General features: G+C 33.5%; 1 protein-coding gene across 1 annotated transcript; it reads left to right on the top strand.

The window, feature by feature from the left end:
• Positions 1-14,531: 14,531 nt before the first annotated feature.
• Positions 14,532-19,595, top strand: LOTGIDRAFT_159748 (hypothetical protein; the record flags this gene model as incomplete). Its single annotated transcript, XM_009054239.1, has 10 exons — positions 14,532-14,692; positions 15,239-15,409; positions 15,787-15,885; positions 16,305-16,380; positions 16,733-16,818; positions 17,417-17,544; positions 18,039-18,088; positions 18,715-18,764; positions 19,230-19,277; positions 19,499-19,595. The coding sequence occupies 10 exons, from the start codon at positions 14,532-14,534 to the stop codon at positions 19,593-19,595; spliced, it is 966 nt and encodes a 321-aa protein (XP_009052487.1).
• Between the last annotated feature and the right edge of the window lie 1,428 nt (positions 19,596-21,023).

Here is a 21,023-nt window from a genome sequence, read left to right on the forward strand (position 1 = left end):
AAATACCACTGTTAAAATAGTGCTCAATACATCGATTATAGAGCAATACAGAAATACCACTGTTAAAATAGTGCTCAATACATCATTGTAGAGCAATATAGAAATACCACTGTTAAAATAGTGCTCAATACATCAATTATAGAGCAATATAGAAATACCACTGTTAAAATAGTGCTCAATACATCAATTATAGAGCAATACAGAAATATCACTGTTGAAATAGTGCCCAATACATCAATTATAGAGCAATACAGAAATACCACTGTTAAAATAGTGCTCAATACATCGATTATAGAGCAATACAGAAATACCACTGTTAAAATAGTGCTCAATACATCAATTGTAGACCGATATAGAAATACCACTGTTAAAATAGTGCTCAATACATCATTGTAGAGCAATATAGAAATACCACTGTTAAAATAGTGCTCAATACATCAATTGTAGACCGATATAGAAATACCACTGTTAAAATAGTGCTCAATACATCATTGTAGAGCAATACAGAAATACCACTGTTAAAATAGTGCTCAATACATCGATTATAGAGCAATACAGAAATACCACTGTTAAAATAGTGCTCAATACATCAATTGTAGACCGATATAGAAATACCACTGTTAAAATAGTGCCCAATACATCAATTATAGAGCAATACAGAAATACCACTGTTAAAATAGTGCTCAATACATCAATTGTAGACCGATATAGAAATACCACTGTTAAAATAGTGCTCAATACATCATTGTAGAGCAATATAGAAATACCACTGTTAAAATAGTGTTCAATACATCAATTGTAGAGCAATACAGAAATACCACTGTTAAAATAGTGCTCAATACATCAATTGTAGAGCAATACAGAAATACCACTGTTAAAATAGTGCTCAATACATCAATTGTAGAGCAATACAGAAATACCACTGTTAAAATAGTGCTCAATACATCAATTGTAGAGCAATATAGAAATACCACTGTTAAAATAGTGCTCAATACATCAATTGTAGAGCAATATAGAAATAATACTGTTAAACTAGTGCTCAATATATCAAATTTTGCCTCAAAATATGTGTCACAATGAACCAGTACAATTTTTCAAACGTTTTCTTAGAGAACCCTCTTACAGGCCTCTTGGATGCTTGTGCTTCCATAGAGCTGCTGCATTTTTAATCTCGACTATGGCAGTAATAAGTCAGTCTCCCCCAGACTTGGGAGACTGGCACCCCCACTGACCTTATGCCATTTTTTACCTAGTTTTGTCGACTTTGTTTCTCAGTTAAAGGAACAGTTAGGCCATCCTTTTTGACAAATCATAATTTAGTCTCAGAAACGTAAATGTATTAGCTGAACCAATCAGTAATAGTCATCACTGCTCTCCGTCAAAATTTGAGCCTTCACATCCATGGGCATGCAGAATTATCTGCGCTTGAATGTTAAAATGACTCGTTATTTTAAGATACTCTGTGATATATATAGAAAAGAAATATATAGAAATAGTGAGTGAAATTCCTAGTTTGAGATATTGTGGAAGGAATTATGCGATTTTTGTACTATTTTAGTTCTTATGGAGACTATTTACATATTATATTCAAGACCTAAACCAACCTCCCCGAAAATGGCACACCTCTCCCTTTAACTTATGTTAGTACTGAAATAAAAATTGTATGAATGAAAAAATAACAATGTATAGAAATTTCTATGTAGGGACTAGTGAGTTGTTAACCAGTAGAGTGTTGAGGGTGGTCAAGTGAAAAGTTTTAATAGAAACAGTAACACACCCTAACTTGTCATAAAATCTTGCTGAATGTCCCAAGAGCATTTCTTCACTGTTAAATTATGGCTTAACAGAACAGGTGGGCATTGTTTTGAACCAATCATCATCCCAGAAACGGAAATTTTTTAGCAAAGCTAATCAGTAATAGTGTTCACAGCTCACTGTGGAAATTTGAGTCTTCAAATCCACATGTGTCCAGAATTATCTGTGTTTAAATATTAAAATGACGACACTTCAATTTAAGATACTCTGTGATATATAGAAAAGACATAATATAAATAGTCCTAGTTTGAATTATTTTTAAAGGAATTATGCGATTTTTTTACATTAATAGTACTTTTGAAGACTATTTACATATATTCAAGACTAAAATCAACCCCCCAAAATGCCCCACCTGTCCCTTTAATAGATATAGGCTATATTTAAAAAAAACTTCCCAACTCTACCTATGTGTATTAGGTTTCTTATATACCACACCTAAATTTTTATTTTGAAACTTTGACCCCATTTCTAAAAAACCATTCATCCTGTTTAGAATAATTTATCTGTTGCCGGCATCTTTTAAGCTCCAATCAATTAAGATATCTTCTGTTCTTTTTTCCATTTGAGATTCATATCTCAGAATTAGCATAAGCTTCGGCTTGTTTTGATATAGAAATGAAATATTGTTTAATCATATCTCAGAAATACTTCCCCAAAACATATCATTTCTTATTTCATGACTACCCAAAAATCCTGAACCCTGTATCAGTTTCAAAATCTTCATCAGTTACTCAAAAGGTGAAAAATCTCATAACTAGGTTAGAAATTTGGGCAGTTTCAGTATGTTGCCCCTCCTCTAACGAAAACCTGGTTCCACCATTGACTCCACCTGTCATATTCCATGTGTGTTCAACAATAAACAAGTATCTATGAGGTTTTAGTTGAGGTGCTCAGTAGTACATGTAGGGATTCAGGTTTCTAGAGTTTTATTCAACGTTACATCACCTACTGTGACAGTGAAGGTATTTTATATTGAGTTATGATCAATAATCAGTTTGGGAACACCCCAAGCCCTCTCAATAGTTTCTCTACATTCATTATAGAGTGATATAGAAATATTAAAATACAACTCTAATTGAAACTTCTTATATACACAGTTAAATCGGGAAGTTAGTCATGTGACTGCATATTGATTTACTATTACCCAATAATAGACTCCTTGTTACTGTAGGGCAGGCAGTGCACGTTACCAGAAAAATAATGGTATTCTCATGATAACCTGCCTTTATGAATATTTGAAATGTGGAGGTGATATTAGAAATATCCATTTATCAAATGATCCATAACCGTGCCTGTATGCTTTATATCATAGTTCCTTTTAACATTTGATGTCTATGCATATGAGTTAATAAATTCAACAAACAGTTAATCTATATTAAAAATTGTAAAGAATACACAGATTTTTTTTCTTGTATAAACAATATTTATTTACATAATAGGATTTGGGACAGGCTTTCGCCTATAATACATTCTCCTTAAAATATACAGCTTTAACATGTTCGCCTATAATACACTCTCCTTAAAATATACAGCTTTAACATGTTCGCCTACAATACACTCTCCTTAAAATATACAGCTTTAACATGTTCGCCTACAATACCCTCTCCATAAAATATACAGCTTTAACATGTTCGCCTATAATACCCTCTCCATAAAATATACAGCTTTAACATGTTCGCCTATAATACCCTCTCCTTAAAATATACAGCTTTAACCTGTGCTTTTTTTGGACATTTGATAACATAAGCACTATTTTTTAATTATTGAGATAATAAATTGAAAACATGAAGTCTACCCATATAAGCTTATCTTGTTTTGAACATCCTACCCAAACCTATACACTCTTAAGAAGAATAGTAACACATTGGCAATGACAAAAGATGACATGTTGTAGATGACTATCAGTTGAACATACTTTTTATACGCCCACATTATAATGTTGTATATTGTCGTCACCCCTGTCCGTCAGTCCACAATAGAGACTACAGTTTTCATCAGATTTAAATGAAATTTGGTGTGAATATTTATATTGATGAAATCTTGGACAAGTTCAAATTTGGCTATTTGTCGTTTATAAACGCATCAAAATTTGTTGGCATGTGAACGCGATAGAGGTGACAGTTTATGTCAGAATTTTATTAAATAATGTGTGTTTGTTTAAATGAACAATATCTTGCACAAATTAGATTTTTGGTATGATTTGACACAGATGTGATTGCCCTTGTGTCAGGAAAGTGGGCGTATCTTGCTAGGCAACCACTTGTTTTAAATCAGTCCAGTTTGATGTCAGATTAAAGTGCTTATGATAGCTGAAATTGAGCTGAAATTGAGCTCTATCAGTTGGTAAAGCAAATATCTAGATGACTGTATCCTATTAATATCTTATTTACATATTATTCAAACAATTCAGATATTTATATTTTATGGTTCAAAAACTTAACCCTACCCTAATAGTCAATGCATATCTGTCAAACACTCCAAATGTAAGAAAAAATATATTTAAGGGATTTATTGTATTACTATTGTTATGCTATGGATATCTGATATTGCACTCTATCAGCTGGTAAAGTGAATATTAAAATTGCTGTACAGATAGCTTAAATTGAGCTCTATCAGCTGGTAAAGTGAATATTAAAATTGCTGTACAGATAGCTGAAATTGAGCTCTATCAGCTGGTAAAGTGAATATTAAAATTGCTGTACAAATAGCTGAATTTGAGCTCTATCAGCTGGTAAAGTGAATATTAAAATGACTGTACAGATAGCTTAAATTGAGCTCTATCAGCTGGTAAAGTGAATATTAAAAATGCTGTACAGATAGCTTAAATTGGGATTTATCAGCTTGTAAAGTGAATATTTAAATGACTGTACAAATAGCTTAAATTGAGCTCTATCAGCTGGTAAAGAGAATATTAAAATTGCTGTACAGATAGCTGAAATTGAGCTCTATCAGCTGGTAAAAAGAATATTAAAATTGCTATACAGATAACTAAAATTGAACTCTTTCAGCTGGTAAAGTTGATAAAGTGGAATAAAGTGGACTTACAAATAGCTGAATTTGAGCTCTTTCAGCTGTTGTAGCAAATCCAGAGAAAGTATCCCTTTAATTTTAATATATAAAACAATTAACAATTCAGGATCTGATATGATTATATCCTGGTATTTTTAAGACCCTCAATAGTTGGTATTATTTTCACGTCACGTTTTTAGGACAGGATTTTTATTGTAAAAATAAAATATCATAAAAACACGTCATTGTATTGTCCATTTATAAAGTTAGATTTGAAAATTAATCTACCATGAAATTTAACTTGAATAGGATTTTATACCTAATATAATTCTACTTAATAAAACAGTATCCAATTTGTAGAGAAATTATTTATATGTTCTGTAGTTTAAACGTCATTCAGAACAATATTTCATTTATCATGGGAAATATTTTTAGCTAGAAGGTTTGGCTAGTTAGTATGAAATTTCCTCAATATTTTGATTTATGAAATTTTTTCAAGGGATGTTACAAATTTAGTAAACTATAGACCACATTTCAGAATAATTGTTTTTGAGGTAGATGAATCGCTTTAAACTTACTTTTACATGAAAAAGAAAAAAAAATTATTTTGAATGATCCAAATTGGGATAGATATAGTTTCTGAAAAATTCTGATAGTGAAACATTATAATGATATCTGAAATATAGCTCCATGTGTGTAGCTAAAACAGTATTCTCATATCGGTTTTGTCCTTCATCGCCCCTTCCCATTTCATCAGTTTTGAAAATTTTCTAACTTTTTGGGAGAACTAAATAGGTGTGTACATTAACCTAAATTTTTCTAAATGTCCATGCAGGTATTAATAAATACATGAAAGAGAAGAGAGTAGGTGGTTATGAAAAGAATGCAAGATGCAAAAATGTTACAACCTAACCTAAATATTGGAGAAAATGTTTTGTATTTGTGTTGATAAATAATATATGTGTATGATTAAAAGAGAAGGCCCATACTACTCTCTGACTACATTGAGCTTCAAATTGAATTTTTTCTCTCATTTCATAAATATTCAAAATAGATTTTCTACTTGATGCCTTTTGTCTTAGATTGTCTTTGAGTCCATAGAAATATGAGGTTCAGTGATTTTACATTTGAAACAGACACACTTCTCTCCCAAAAAATTCATGTGAAAATGACCTACTTTTCAGAATGGAAAGTCCCTCTGTAAAATCATTTTTACGAATAATAACCTTTCCCTTTTTAGCAACCCAAAGACAATCAAAAACTCCCAGTAGCATTTTGAAATTGATATTTCAGTTCATATGAAAATGATTGGCAAAATTCAATTCAGAAAGCAGTGTAGTCAGAGAGTAGTAGTCAATTTTGAACATTTAAGAATGTTACAACTTTTTTTAAGAGCTTAATGGGTGTGTAGATGTGTAACCTAAAAAAAAATTTTTTATTGATAAATGGGATATGCTATGGTTAAATGCTTTCAGAGGAGAAAAAAAAAAAGGTAATTGGATATAAGGGCCAAGTTAAGGTCAACATTCTTGACATTATTTTAGAGAAAAAGTAATGACAGGGGGATAACAATCTAGAAACCCGACTCCCTATTTCATTCATTACCAGCCCTTTAATTCATCCCCTTTATAATCCTAGTAGAAACTAGTTTACTTTTAAGATTAGGAGGCTATTCAAGGAAATTTATATTCACAGAGAAACACCTTTATTTATAGTTTAGATCCCTGGTATGTGCAGACAGAACATTGATTTAAAGTCTGAAAAATATGTTAGGTTAATGCTGTTGATTTGGGCTGAGACAGAACTCAAAGTTCAATATGGGTGAACACATGTAATGCTATTGAGAAAGAAAAAGAGCAAATATATAATTTATTGGCTTAATATTGAGATCTAGTTAAGTGATTTTTTTCATGATAAAGATTAAAAGATGTTTAACAATTTTCTTTTTACTGAATTATCTTGCTCTGAGTTCTCTAAAAAAGATAGATGCACCAGTTTTTTGATCAATTGTAAATTAGTCTCAGAAACAGGAATGTTTTAGCTAAGCCAATCAGTAATAGTGTTCACTGTTCACCTTGGAAATTTATCACCCAAAATGACTTTAAGCACTTTGTCAGTATAGAAGTGAAGTTGCTCATATATGCAAGGTACAGTGTACAGTACCTTTGGCTTTGAGTTCACCCTTTTAGAAAGGGCCTTGTGAGATTGTTGCTATGTTTTTGAACTCTGTATCCTGTTTGAAGAGTCTATATAGTCCATAATGATTGTTTTTTATACAATATATTTATATCTTGGAAAGATGAAATGCTGATTCTTCAAATTGTGCTTCAGAAGGCCATCTCTCACCCTTCATCACCTGATTTACAGAATGATGAAACTATTGTATCAATCTATAAAAGTAAAGATTTTGATGACAGTGTTCTAATAGATACTATGGACAGGCTCTGTTAACTATGAATAGATTTAGTACAGCTATTTTGTTGTTTAAAGGGATAGATCCGCCATCCGTTTGGCAATTATACCTTAGTCTGAAACAAGAATTTATTAGCTAAGCTTATCAGTAATAGTTTTCACAGCCATTTCAAATCCATGTGTGTCCAAAATTACCTGTGTTTAAATGTTAAAATGATGACTCATCATTTCTTGAAACATATGTCTTGTCATATATAGAAAAGACATATTATATATATATAGAAATACAAGAGAATTTCCTAGTTTGAGTTATTTGTGAAGGAATTATGTGGATTTTGTATATTTCTAGTATTTCTGAAGACTATTTACATATATTCAAGACCCACATCAACTCCTGAAAATGGTGGTTCTGTCCCTTTAAGGTTTAAGGTTGATATGACTAGGATGGTCATGCTAGCTGGTCATCCTAGGGTGGATCAAGTATTTAACTTGGTATTTAACCGCCCAGTCACAGTGGTCAAGTCTCTTCAAGCGTAAAATGAAATCAGCCTTGTAACTGGACCACATATTGATAAACTTACTAATTACTTTTCTTGTCATTGTTTACAAATAATAGCAAACTATGTAGAAAAAGCAATCCATCTTTTAAGTAGAGGAGTTTTTGTTCTGCATTTCTTCTACTGGTTAGTGATGTTGTCCGTTTCAGTGCCTAACAGATGTTGAGTAAGAAGCGACTTGATTCATTTGAGTTTTCAGACTGGTGTACATAGATAATTGGCAGGGGTATAGCATATTTGATACTGGAAGTTGATATATCATGACTAAATATTAAGAATTCATGGTCAAATTCTGACATTAACTTAATGACTTCTGTAGACACCCCCCACCCTTACTTCATTGCCTACATTCCACACTTCCTAAGCTTGCACCTACTCCAAACCTGTAGCCTACATTCCACACTTCCTAAGCCTGCACCTACTCCAACCCTGTAGCCCACACTCTTCACCTTCCTTAGTCTGTCCCTACTCCAACCCTGTAGCCTACATTCCACACTTCCTAAGCCTGCACCTACTCCAACCCTGTAGCCCACACTCTTCACCTTCCTTAGTCTGTCCCTACTCCAACCCTGTAGCCCACACTCTTCACCTTCCTTAGCCTGCACCTACTCCAACCCTGTAGCCCACACTCTTCACCTTCCTTAGCCTGTCCCTACTCCAACCCTGTAGCCCACACTCTTCACCTTCCTTAGTCTGTCCCTACTCCAACCCTGTAACCCACACTCTTTACCTTCCTTAGCCTGTCCCTAATCCAACCCTGTATCCCACACTCTTCACCTTCCTTAGCCTGTCCCTACTCTAACCCCTGTAGCCCACACTTGCCACCTTCTTTAGTCTGTCCCTACTCCAACCCCTGTAGCCCACACTCGCCACCTTCCTTAGTCTGTCCCTACTCCAACCCTGTAGCCTACACTCTCCACCTTTCTTAACCTGCACCTACTCCAACCCTGTAGCCAACACTCTTCACCTTCTTTAGTCTGTCCCTACTCCAACCCTGCAGCCCACACTCGCCACCCTCCTTAGTCTGTCCCTACTCCAACCCTGTAGCCCACACTCTTCACCTTCCTTAGTCTGTCCCTACTCCAACCCTGTAGCCCACACTCGCCACCTTCCTTAGTCTGTCCCTACTCCAACCCTGTAGCCCACACTCTTCACCTTCCTTAGTCTGTCCCTACTCCAGCCCTGTAGCCCACACTCTTCACCTTCCTTAGCCTGTCTCTACTCCAACCCTGTAGCCCACACTCTTCACCTTCCTTGGTCTGTCCCTACTCCAGCCCTGTAGCCCACACTCGCCACCTTCCTTAGTCTGTCCCTACTCCAGCCCTGTAGCCCACACTCACCACCTTCCTTAGTCTCTCCCTACTCCAACCCTGTAGCCCACACTCGCCACCTTCCTTAGTCTGTCCCTACTCCAACCCTGTAGCCCACACTTGCCACCTTCCTTAGTCTGTCCCTACTCCAGCCCTGTAGCCCACACTCGCCACCTTCCTTAGTCTGTCCCTACTCCAACCCTGTAGCCCACACTCGCCACCTTCCTACAATCCTCATTCCTACGAGCTTACATTCTCCACCCATTTTAGCCAGCACCCTTGACCATCAGTGCATTTATTAGGACCAGTCAAGCTAGTAAACCTCTTAACCTCTTGATTAAAACTTGTGGACTTCTGGTCAACATTAATTCAATAAACATTGTTTACTCTTGCCCACCCATCATAATTTTCTCTTTCTTCATTCAAAATCTAAACAAGTGACCCCGCCCATGTTTATGATGCTGTTTTCATCAAGGCTATTAAATTGTATGGTGGTTGAATTAGGACTTAAGTTTTTTAACTTAGGATTGAGATCATACTCTACATGTTTATGGGGCTATTTTGTTCTAGTGGTTTAATTTATCAAGGATTTTTTTGTTGTATGGTGGTTAAATTAGGACTTTAATTTTTTTACTTAAGATTGGGATCATACTCATGGGGCTGTTTTCATCAAGGCTCTATTGTTTGCTGGTCGAATTTATCAAGGATTTTTTTATGGTGGTTTAATTAGGATTTAATTTTGATCATACTGCCTAACTAGAACTGAACTATTTTTTCTTTAGATAATGATCATATTGTAGTCAGGCAAAGAATTCAAACCTGAGCTTTAATTTCCAAACTTTAATTTGGAGCCTTTTTTGACATAATTTCTATTGCATTTTATTCCTCCTCACATTTAGTAGAGTATTTGTATGATATTTGAAATCTAGAATGTATAAAAGTGTGTCGCTTGACTTATGTCAAGGTTTTCAAAGTCTTTGGTACTGTATGGTGGTTAATTTAAAACTCTGGAATGTTAAAAGGGTCCTAAACATCAAATCTATGATCATTATTATTACTGTATTAAGTTAATACAGTAATACATTCTAGATTTCAAATATCATACAAATACTCTACTAAATGTGAGGAGGAATAAAATGCAATAGAAATTATGTCAAAAAAGACATCTATGTTATATAGGCCTTTTATAGACCTCATAGATTGACACTGACAGTATAAAATACTATGAAGACTTCAAGGTTTCGTTTTTTTAGTAAAAGTAGGGCTACCGTAAAATTTATTATAAAAGCGAAAGTAGAATCTACCGGATGTTGTTATAAAAAGTTATCGGGTGAAAATAGATCAAATTACCATCTTAATTGGGGGATTAATTAATCAGCAATGATAATATTATTACGTGATGAGATTAACGCGTGTTACCAGCAATTAAGACACAAGTAATGATAGATATTTTGTTGATTTATGGTAGAGAATTTGGACATTAAAAACGGTAGGTCCCGTGAAAATTTGGCCAGGAAAAAAATCGGTAGAATCGGGTATCCCGTCGGTAGAGCGGTAGACAACATGCAAAAGCGGAAAAAACCTGACAACATCGGTAGATTACACATGTATGGTATTAAGAGTTCTACTCAGGAGAATAATCCAAACGGTCTCTTAATGAAGGTAGTCTCTTAGAACAGTATTGGGTCAGCTTTGTATTGATTATTCTTGTGATAATTAGAAAATTGCTGTAAACTATAATATCGTTTAATCTCAGCTATATGTGAAAGCATGTGAATTGTGATGATTATACAAGGGAGATAATGAGAACTGTAATCGACGCTTAATTTATTTTAATTTTGATTTCACTAACTATGGGCGCTGGTCCGGTAATGAAGATGGTCGCTTATCAGTCAAAAGCTATATTGAAAAGTCGAAGGGTTAACTTTATTTTGGTTCCTTATTGAAGACGATTGTTTAATCAAGGTGTTGGCGTGCCCAGGATTCACTGTCCCAAACTAGCCACCATATTTCTGTCTATTATGTTGTTATCTAGAAGATATGAAGAGAAATAAATCCTAGTAAATTAATGTCAAGAAGAAAAGTGACAGAATACAATTCAGTTTGACACTTTTTATTGGACATTTACAGCTCCCTATATCATAATGAATATTTACTTTACATACAAAACAATAAAGGAAATGTAAATCCTGATTCAGCAAACATATTGCTATCATCTCTTCAGCCAGTCTGCTACTTTTACAAATTGCTACCACGTGGCACCGTTGCAGGTGAACTCATATTAGGGGCCAAGGTAAAATATATAGTTCTAATACAAATTGCTACCACGTGGCACTGTTGATGGTGAACCTCATATTAGGGACCAAGGTAAAATATATAGTTCTAATACAAATTGCTACCACGTGGCACCGTTGCAGGTGAACCTCATATTAGGGGCCAAGGTAAAATATATAGTTCTAATACAAATTGCTACCACGTGGCACTGTTGCAGGTGAACCTCATATTAGGGGGTAAGGTAAGATAGATAGTTCTAATACAAATTGCTACCACGTGGCACCGTTGCAGGTAAACCTCACAATAGGGGGTAAGGTAAGATATATAGTTCTAATACAAATTGCTACCACATGGCACCGTTGCAGGTAAACCTCACAATAGGGGGTAAGGTAAAATATATAGTTCTAATACAAATTGCTACCACGTGGCATCGTTGCAGGTGAACCTCATATTAGGGGCCAAGGTAAAATATATAGTTCTAATACAAATTGCTACCACGTGGCATCGTTGCAGGTGAACCTCATATTAGGGGCCAAGGTAAAATATATAGTTCTAATACAAATTGCTACCACCTGGCACCGTTGCAGGTAAACCTCACAATAGGGGGTAAGGTAAAATATATAGTTCTAATACAAATTGCTACCACGTGGTACCGTTGCCGGTAAACCTCATATAAGGGGCAATAATTAAGCTTCTAGTACCTCTAGAGCGGGGGTTTTATTTGATAGTATTTCTCATTTGAGGAGTGTACTATTAAACTAAATTGTTACTCCTGATTTTGTCATGCTGTTGACGAGATTTTTGGTAACTAGAATTGTTTTGATGGACAATGTGATATTCAGGTTAATTCTCTTTATTGAAAGAAATGTAAAAGTTAGATGTATGGACTGGAGATATAAGGGATGTAATCGTCTAATTCTGCACTTTGTCAGATTCTACTACATGATATCTGCCATCCATATCACTTTTCAATTAAAGGTCCAATGTCTGGTTTGTCTACAATAAAAATGAGCTTTAATGAATTGGATAGTGATGGCATTTTTTTGTTCTCATACATGCTCTTTGTATTATTTCTTCCTTATTGTTAAATCATAGATCTATAATATACAGTTCTATGGTTAAATCATCAGTGCTGCAGATCTGATACTATTGTTCTTTAATTGCGATAGAACCTGATGTCACAATTTCATCCTGAAAAATGTTCCTTATCAGCTGATAAGCTCAGTGGTGTTTCTAGAAATCATTAGGTGGAGGAGTCTAGTAAGGTCCACAGAATTGTCAAGGATGGCTCACAGCACAATACATTTAAAAACTCAGTGATGAAATATTTGAATCTTTGGGTAGGGGGGTGGGGGAGCCTTCTGGTCCCCATGTAGAAATACTCCTGGATGGCCTGATTTGATGGCCGTATCACTTGAAGAAAACAATGTATTGTGATTATATTATGTTACAGTTTATATTGACATAGAAAGTCTTGTTATCTTAATTACATTGTCTTATATTACATCTGAATATATCATAGTCCCATGACTAGAAACTTAGTCATTCTGGTGTTTATATTTGCAAAATGAATATACCAATGACATACAAACCAATGATAGGTTTCAGGATATTGATCAATTCTGGTGTCTGTTGTTAAGTTAACTTCTATAAATTTGGTTCCCCATTCTTAAAATAATCTTTGCATAAATTCTGTATTTTGATAAACTAAATATATTTGGTCCCCCATTCTCAAAACTTCTTCAGATTGATTCTATATTTTAACCAACTTCTAAAATATTTGGTCCACCACTCTCAATTAAATCTCAGATCAATTCTGTATTTTTATCAACTTCGTGATCCCCCCTTCTGAAAAAAATCATAACATCAATATTTTAATTACCGGTAACTTCTAAAAATTTTAAGATCAATTCCTGTTTGTTATGATATCCCCCTTGAACTTAGTTTTTAAAGCCTCAAGAATTTCTTTTTAATAAGATTCTTGATAAAAGATAAATATCTTAAAGACTTTTAGTAGGTCAAAAATTCACTTTGTAAAATTCTCTCTGTGTCTTGAAAGCAATACGACAAGTTTGACAAGATTTTTAAATTTGATTTATTTCTCATACAACTGACCTCATTAGTGAATTTGTAAAAAAAAAGAAATTTAAAAATTTGATAAATCTGCATAATTAGTTTGTCAGTGTAGGAGTACTGTACTTAAAGGGACAGATTTGCCATTTTCAGGGGTTGATTTTGGTCTTGAATAGTCTACAGAAGTACTAGAAATGTACGAAAATCGCAAATTTCCTTCAAAAATATCTCAAACTAGAAATTATACTTATTATTATGTCTTGTCCGTAATAAAGCTGAGTCGTCATTTTAATTTTCAAATGCAGATAATTCTGGACACACATGGATTTGAAGGCTCAAATTTCAAGGGTGAGCTGTGAACACTCTTACAGATTGGCTTAGCTAAAAAATTCCCGTTTCTGAGAAGAAGGTATGATTGGTCAAACGGATGGTGAACTTGTCATTTAGACCAATGAAGAAATGTCCAGGGTCAGATTTGAAAAGTGTCCTTATGGTGAAAAATTTCGACATAATTTGCATTCTTTTCTCTATTTTTGTAAAATGTTTTTGCTCTGGTTCCTTCATTTTGAGAAAATAACAAAATGAAACAATGCAATAACATAATGGTTTTACTATAATCTGGACAAAAAGATTTTGCTTTTTCATTCCAAAGTTTTTTTTACATATTGAACTTCTGGACTATGGTCCTTGCCTACCTACCTTTCCTTATCTTATCAGTTAGTCTATCTATAATATATTAATCATAATTCAACTTTCTTAGGTCTTACGTTTTCAGATTATCGAAGGTACATGACCTTCTTAGAATAAAACATTAAAAAAACAAGGTGGTGAGGGGTGCTTTATAGTTTTCACTACCAAATATATTGTTGCTAACAGTCCCCGATACACATAGAACATTTAGAGAACCTCTTTACAATTCCATTAAATTAAAGTGCTGAAAGCTTATAGATAATAACTAGAGTGATGTAAAAAAGTGTGATTTTTTTTTGAGAAGCAAATTCCTAAAAATGATGAAGTGAAATTTTAATCATCAAATCATCAAATGATAGTGAATTTTGTAAATTTTAGGTCAGGATAAACCATGTCAACTACATTACCTAAAGTTAACCTAGATGAACCTAGATTCGATCAGTCTACATATGAAGGGAGAGCAAAACATTTCTTTATCACCACCAACCCCTTGAATTTATTTGCTACCTCCAGTCAGTTAGAGGACGCTAAATCTGTGGTAGAAAAATACAGGTAGGTAGGGGTCAAGTTATCTTTACAATGTCAATCTATTACAATGTGTGTCTAATACCTTGACTGCAATAGCAACCTTTTGTATATCACTGAAGTTCGTAAAGGCAATGATTTTATTGAATCAAACACTTTGGATTTCGTAGTCTGCAGGCACACGAACGGTCTCGGTCAGCCATTTTTGTTCCCGACAGAGTCTCATCGAGAGCTTCACCGACTGTCCACTTTGTCGATAATCAATTATGCATCATGTAATTGGAAGGAAAATGAATCTGATTGGATGATGACACTCTGTCTTCAAAACTATAAAACAATCAGCAACAAATATGGTTTGATCTGGTTTGATATGATAAATTCTATCGGCAAATGATAATCTTGTGACTGAAGTGCAGACACACGTGAGATTTTACTAAGGATTTACTCTCGTTGTCGACAAAAATCAGCGACAAAGACTGTTCATGTATGCGCAGCATTAAGCATTGCTCTCTTATGTATCTTGTATTTTTAAAGTGAATGATTATAAGATATTACTTACTGTGTATATTATAGAAAAGGAGAACCTTTACCAGGTTATAATATAGATGATGTATGGAAAGCCAAACATTTATACGACTCAGCCTTCCACCCTGATACCAAGGAGAAAATGTTTATATTGGGGAGAATGTCTGCTCAGGTTCCATGTAACATGACCATTACTGGCTGTATGATGACATTTTATAAGTATGTTAAATTTGCGACCTTGCCAGTTATATTTAATGTCCTGTCCAGCTAATTATGGTCTTATAGTTGTTAGTTTTGAGCTTAAATTCAATTGTATAAATGAGGTTTAACACGCTATTACACCTTATTTGAACAGCAAAGATTAGAAACACCATTCTTTTTGCAAATCATACAAGTTTTTACAGACTCTTCATTTTAATTTCCAACTCTAGTGAGATTGTACAACATGGAACACTTTATTGCTCTACCCTGCACCATTTTCATTTTGTTCCTAAGAATTTTCAGTGTATTGCATTTTTCCCAGAGCATAGTGCACATTGTCTTTTTAGCCTTGCAATGAGACAAATTTCCATGTTAGATGAATGGTCTATTTTCAGGACAACTCCTGCTGTGTTATTTTGGCAGTGGATCAATCAGTCATTTAATGCTATAGTTAACTATACTAATAGAAGTGGAGATTCACCTATACCATTAAAGTGAGTAGCCCTTTTCTCCAAATTATGTTAGCCTTGGCCTTCTCCATTGGACCTTTTACTTTTAATTGCAAGATAAATGTGTTTTGCAAACTTGAATTCTGCCATGGTGAAATAATGATGGTGATGACGTTACAGTAGCTCTGACAATTTTGTCCTTTATCCTCTTTCCTCATACACTGAAAGTAATTAATTTTGTCATTTTCAAGATCATTTGACAAAATATCCTCTATAGGGCAGCAGAGCCACCGACCATTATATCTGGCTACAGTATTCCACCATCTTTGTTGCCGATCAGGATCCAGTCTTTCAAGCGACTTGGGTGACACAGTCATGTGTCATATTCTACCCCCTCCTTGACCTGTGATTTTGTAATTTCAATAACATGTTGCTTTTACAACCACTCTATATTTATATTTCAGACAATTAGGTTTATCGTATGTACTTGCTACAGGTGGTGCCGTCACTACAGCTTTAACCTTGAATAGTTTGGTCAAGGTCAGTCATATTTCTATTGTTTAATTCTATCCAATGAAATTGTATATTTTTTTCACCTTTTTGTTCTATTCAATTTTAAATTTTAGAAATTTGGCTAGTTTCTAACTGTCTCAGGATGTTAAACATTTATTACCCTGGCCTCCAATTCTCAAAAAATCTTACAATAGAAATTAAATAGCTTATTGGCCCTAGACAATTGCTGTATTTTTATATCTTAAAAATCAGGAGCTTTTTCGTAGTCAGCCCTATCTTTTTGAAAATCAGACAAAAAATAACATCTCTTCATAATATATTCAAAAAAGTAAATTCTTCTTCATTGCAAATTTTTTATGTTTGTTGTCTTTTTTTCCAGAAATTCCCTCCCTTGATTGGCCGATTTGTTCCATTTGCTGCTGTAGCTGCTGCTAATTGTATTAACATTCCCTGTATGAGAAGCCGGTGAGGGTATTTTTGATATTATAATCTTTTATTGAAGTTATTGTGCTTTGGTATTCAAACAACTTGATCCATTATTACTTTTCCATGGAACTGAATTTGATATAACACTTTTTGACAGTAATCGAGCTTGATATATTCAACAAAAACTATTATCATTATTTCATAAGACAAAGTTCAATGGTTTTATTCTTAAAAGCTTCTTCATATGGATGTTTTTCCGCTTTGCATATTTCAGTGTTAATTTGATAAATGTCTACTCAGGTTCAACAAACTCCGTATTATTATATCATTTGGTACTAAATACTCCATATATCATTTATTGCCGTGGCACTAAATTTCATGGTTTAACATTTTATGCATTTATATATGGATGTTTTGTTTTGTATATTTTGTATTTTATCTGATCTGTGAAAGAATATATGATGAGATTTAGTTTCTTGAATCTGTTTCTTGATGATGCAAAGCAAATTGTGTAAAGAAATAGACTTTTAAAAATTATCTTAAATTAAACAGTCTTACATAGTTGAGGTTGCCTGGGAGATGTGTCTGGAAATATAAATAGAATGGAATTATTGATTGTATGAACTTTATATTCTAGGGAGATACTTAATGGTATACCAGTTTTTGATGAAAATGGAAATCGTTTAGGAGAATCTAAAACAGCTGCTAAATCTGCTATAACTCAAGTTGTGATCTCTAGAGTATTTATGGCTACACCAGGCATGAGTAAGTTTGTTTTAGTAATATTAAATAAATTCAGATATATGTACAGTGTCACAAGAATGGTAAGCACCATCTTAGGCTGAGTACTTGTATTTGCCTAACTCATCTTCTCTTAGCTGGCCATCTTCAACAGTAATCTCCTTTGGGTCGCTCAGTTAGTGAGTTCTGCATGTTCGAAATTTAGAGAAGAAATAAAATTAATAAAACAAGTTGAAACAGAGTTCAAAACGCGTTCCATCTGTGCCGAAAATATAATAGGTATAGACAGAATTCAAAACGTTGGAAAAGGAAACAGATGAGAAAATAATGAATGTGTCAAATGTGCTTCTGTAACATTCGATCGAGGGAAGAATTTGGACAGACAGATCCTGATTAGAACACCACCCTTGTTGCAAAGATGAAAAGGCCAAATGAACTAAAAAATCTATTTTTTGAAATTGTAAATCAAATGTCAAGTGATATAAAACTCTAGTTATTTATTTTAAATGTATTTTCAGTGATTCCACCATTTATAATGAATGTTTTAGAGAAGAAACACTGGTTAAAGGTATGGTTCTCTTACGTATTTCTGTATTCCTGTCAGGGTCTGCTTTTGCTAACATTAAAATGTTACAGTTTATGATGTTATTAAAATTGTAAGAGTTATGTGGTTAATTATTACCAATTTATACAGTTGGACAAGCGGTAAAATGTCTAGATGGACTTCTTTTGACAAGATCTGTGATAAAGGTGAATCTATATAGCTACTAAAAGGAAAAGATAATTTGTGCTGTCAAAACTGTTAAATTCTGATACAACACTTGTTATAGTTCATATATTTATTACTGTAGAACACGTCCACTCATCATGGTGGCCACACATGAAGTGACAACACAACATATTACAGTCCCACACATGTAACATACACGTGCAGGCTACTAAATATTCATGACATACTTAATATTCATGATATACTTAATATTCATGACATACTCAATATTCATGACAGTCTTAGTATTCATGACCTTCTTAATTTTCATGACATACTAAATATTCATGACATATTTAATATTCATGACATATTTAATATTCATGACATTGCATCAGATACTCATAACAAAAACCAATGTAAAATAGATGTATTTAATTATGTATGTATGGTCTATTTTAACAGTGTATAATATTATATTCCAGACACGCCCCTATTTAAACGCTCCAGTACAAGTTGGTATTATCGGCATCTTGTAAGTATATAGTTTGTTTAATTTATCAACAGTAAAGCTACGTTGATCAGACAAATCGGTCGGATGGATAACTCATTGGGTAGCAAGTTCAATGGTTGACCTGTTTAGTGATCAATGTGCCTTTGGTTAATTTGCACCATTCCAAAACAAATTTCTGTGATTCCTGCATTTCCAATAATACTAAGTGTTTGATGACGTCACTAATTCCAAAGGGCCTTATGTGATACAAGCATATTTTGCGATTAGTGACATCATCAAACACCCAGTTTTAGTAGAATTACAGATTGAAAATTGTAATGGTGTAAATTGATAGATTGAGAAATTGAGAGACCGTGGTCTTGGCTGATATACACAGAAGGAAATAGGACATTGTATACTTTTTTAATCATTTTTATAATTATTATTTGAAGTCAGGGCTCCCCATTAGTATGTTTGATATACATGATTAATTGGTTCTATTTTCAGCCTGGTTTTTGCCACTCCATTGTGCTGTGCTCTCTTCCCTCAGAAAAGGTAACTTTCGCTCTCACTATTCAGTCATTTGTTTATCATAAGTACGAAATTTCATTGAAAAAATAAAACTTTGAAAAATTTTCCAAGGTCATGAAAATTAACAGATGAATAATCAAACTTTCCTTGAAAGTTAATTGTTAATCGGAAGATTTTCAAAAACATACAGTCAGGGTAGTTCTTATACCATTATCATTTTAAACCATAATGTTCTTATCTTACAGCTCTATAGCAACTAATAAATTAGAAGAAGATTTACAGAAGAAGATAAAGTCTAGCCCTAATCCTCCAGAACGAGTTTTTTTTAACAAAGGATTATAATTATTAATTAATATAGACTTAAGATGAATTTTAATTGGGAATGGGATGGCTGAACTGAGATATATAGATATATTTCAGAATTGCCAGGCAATGAATTTATAGGGTTTAAAAGATGGTTTTTGTAGCCTTTGTATATGTATATGTATAAAGGACTAGCACCATTCTGATTGCCTATACTTGTTTGAGGCTACTGTGTTATTATCCAATCAGTTCAAAAAGAGAATTTGAAGTTAGTGACTCATGAATGAAATTTTCAAGCACAGATTATTAAGACTGGGGGTAGACGAGTGTAATAAAGGGCACACGTAGCGAATATTTTTTGCGATTTAAAAAAAAAGCTTGTCTGCCCCCAGCATAAGGCCAATAAGCTGTGAACACTATTACTGATAACTTTAGTTGAATAACAACGGTTTTTAAGACCAATGTACCATTGACAATAGAAAATGCAGCCTGTAAGACTTTAAGTCTGTTCCTGTTAAAAATCCAAAAATAATAAATCAAACCTATAAATGTCTCTGATATATGTATAAAGCTTCTTTTGAATTTTAAAAGATATATATGACTATGCTATGCCTTGAAAATATGGAATTGAGAAATGTTGGCAGTATATTAACTAACTTTAACAGTGTTACTGATCTACTTTAAATAATAAAATATATATATATATATACAGGCTTCCAGTACAGTATTACTATATTTAGTAGGCCGCATTTATCATCATATTTTTACAGGTTTTGAAAAGAGTTCTACGACTGTCTGACTGACTAATTTGAATGATGATATTGGAATAGTTTTGTCGTAAATTGAAAACCATTGAAATCAAAATCAAAATTGAAATGAAATATAGTAAAATATAAGTATAATGATGAATTATAAGAAGAGGTTTAAAGTTGAAAAGTCTGTTTCTTATTCATATGCATTGTGGACTCCAACGATCCTATACAAACCTTCCTTGTATAACACATATTTTCTAAATGTGTTATGAATTCACTGTTGCAAAAGCTGCTTATAATATCTAAAAACTTTTGTAATGTCATATCACGCTTGATTTAGTGTAATTGCAAGAGCCACGGATGTCTAAAGGAAAATTGGAATGGTGCCAGGGTTACCGTGTTATTAATTTGCATCATTTTATGAAGTCACTGTTGTAAAAATTGGCCTTTGCAATAGTGAGGTCATAAAAGGCTTCTTTTAGTGGAATTTCACGAACCACAGATGTCTGACTGTATTTTTGAATGGTGCAAATTGATGATATCAGTGTCTCCAATATACATAAAAAGTTTAGAAAACTTATTTACTTTAAGATAGAAGTTAAGGGACATTAATTTGAAAATTTCATCATTTTGTGTTATTGATTTGCACTGATTGTTCAATTTTACACTTACAATAATATTGTAAAAATTAAAAACTAGTAAAGTTGTTTTAGAT

This window comes from Lottia gigantea (genome assembly GCF_000327385.1).
Source record: "Lottia gigantea unplaced genomic scaffold LOTGIsca_21, whole genome shotgun sequence".
Lineage (NCBI taxonomy): Eukaryota > Metazoa > Mollusca > Gastropoda > Lottiidae > Lottia > Lottia gigantea.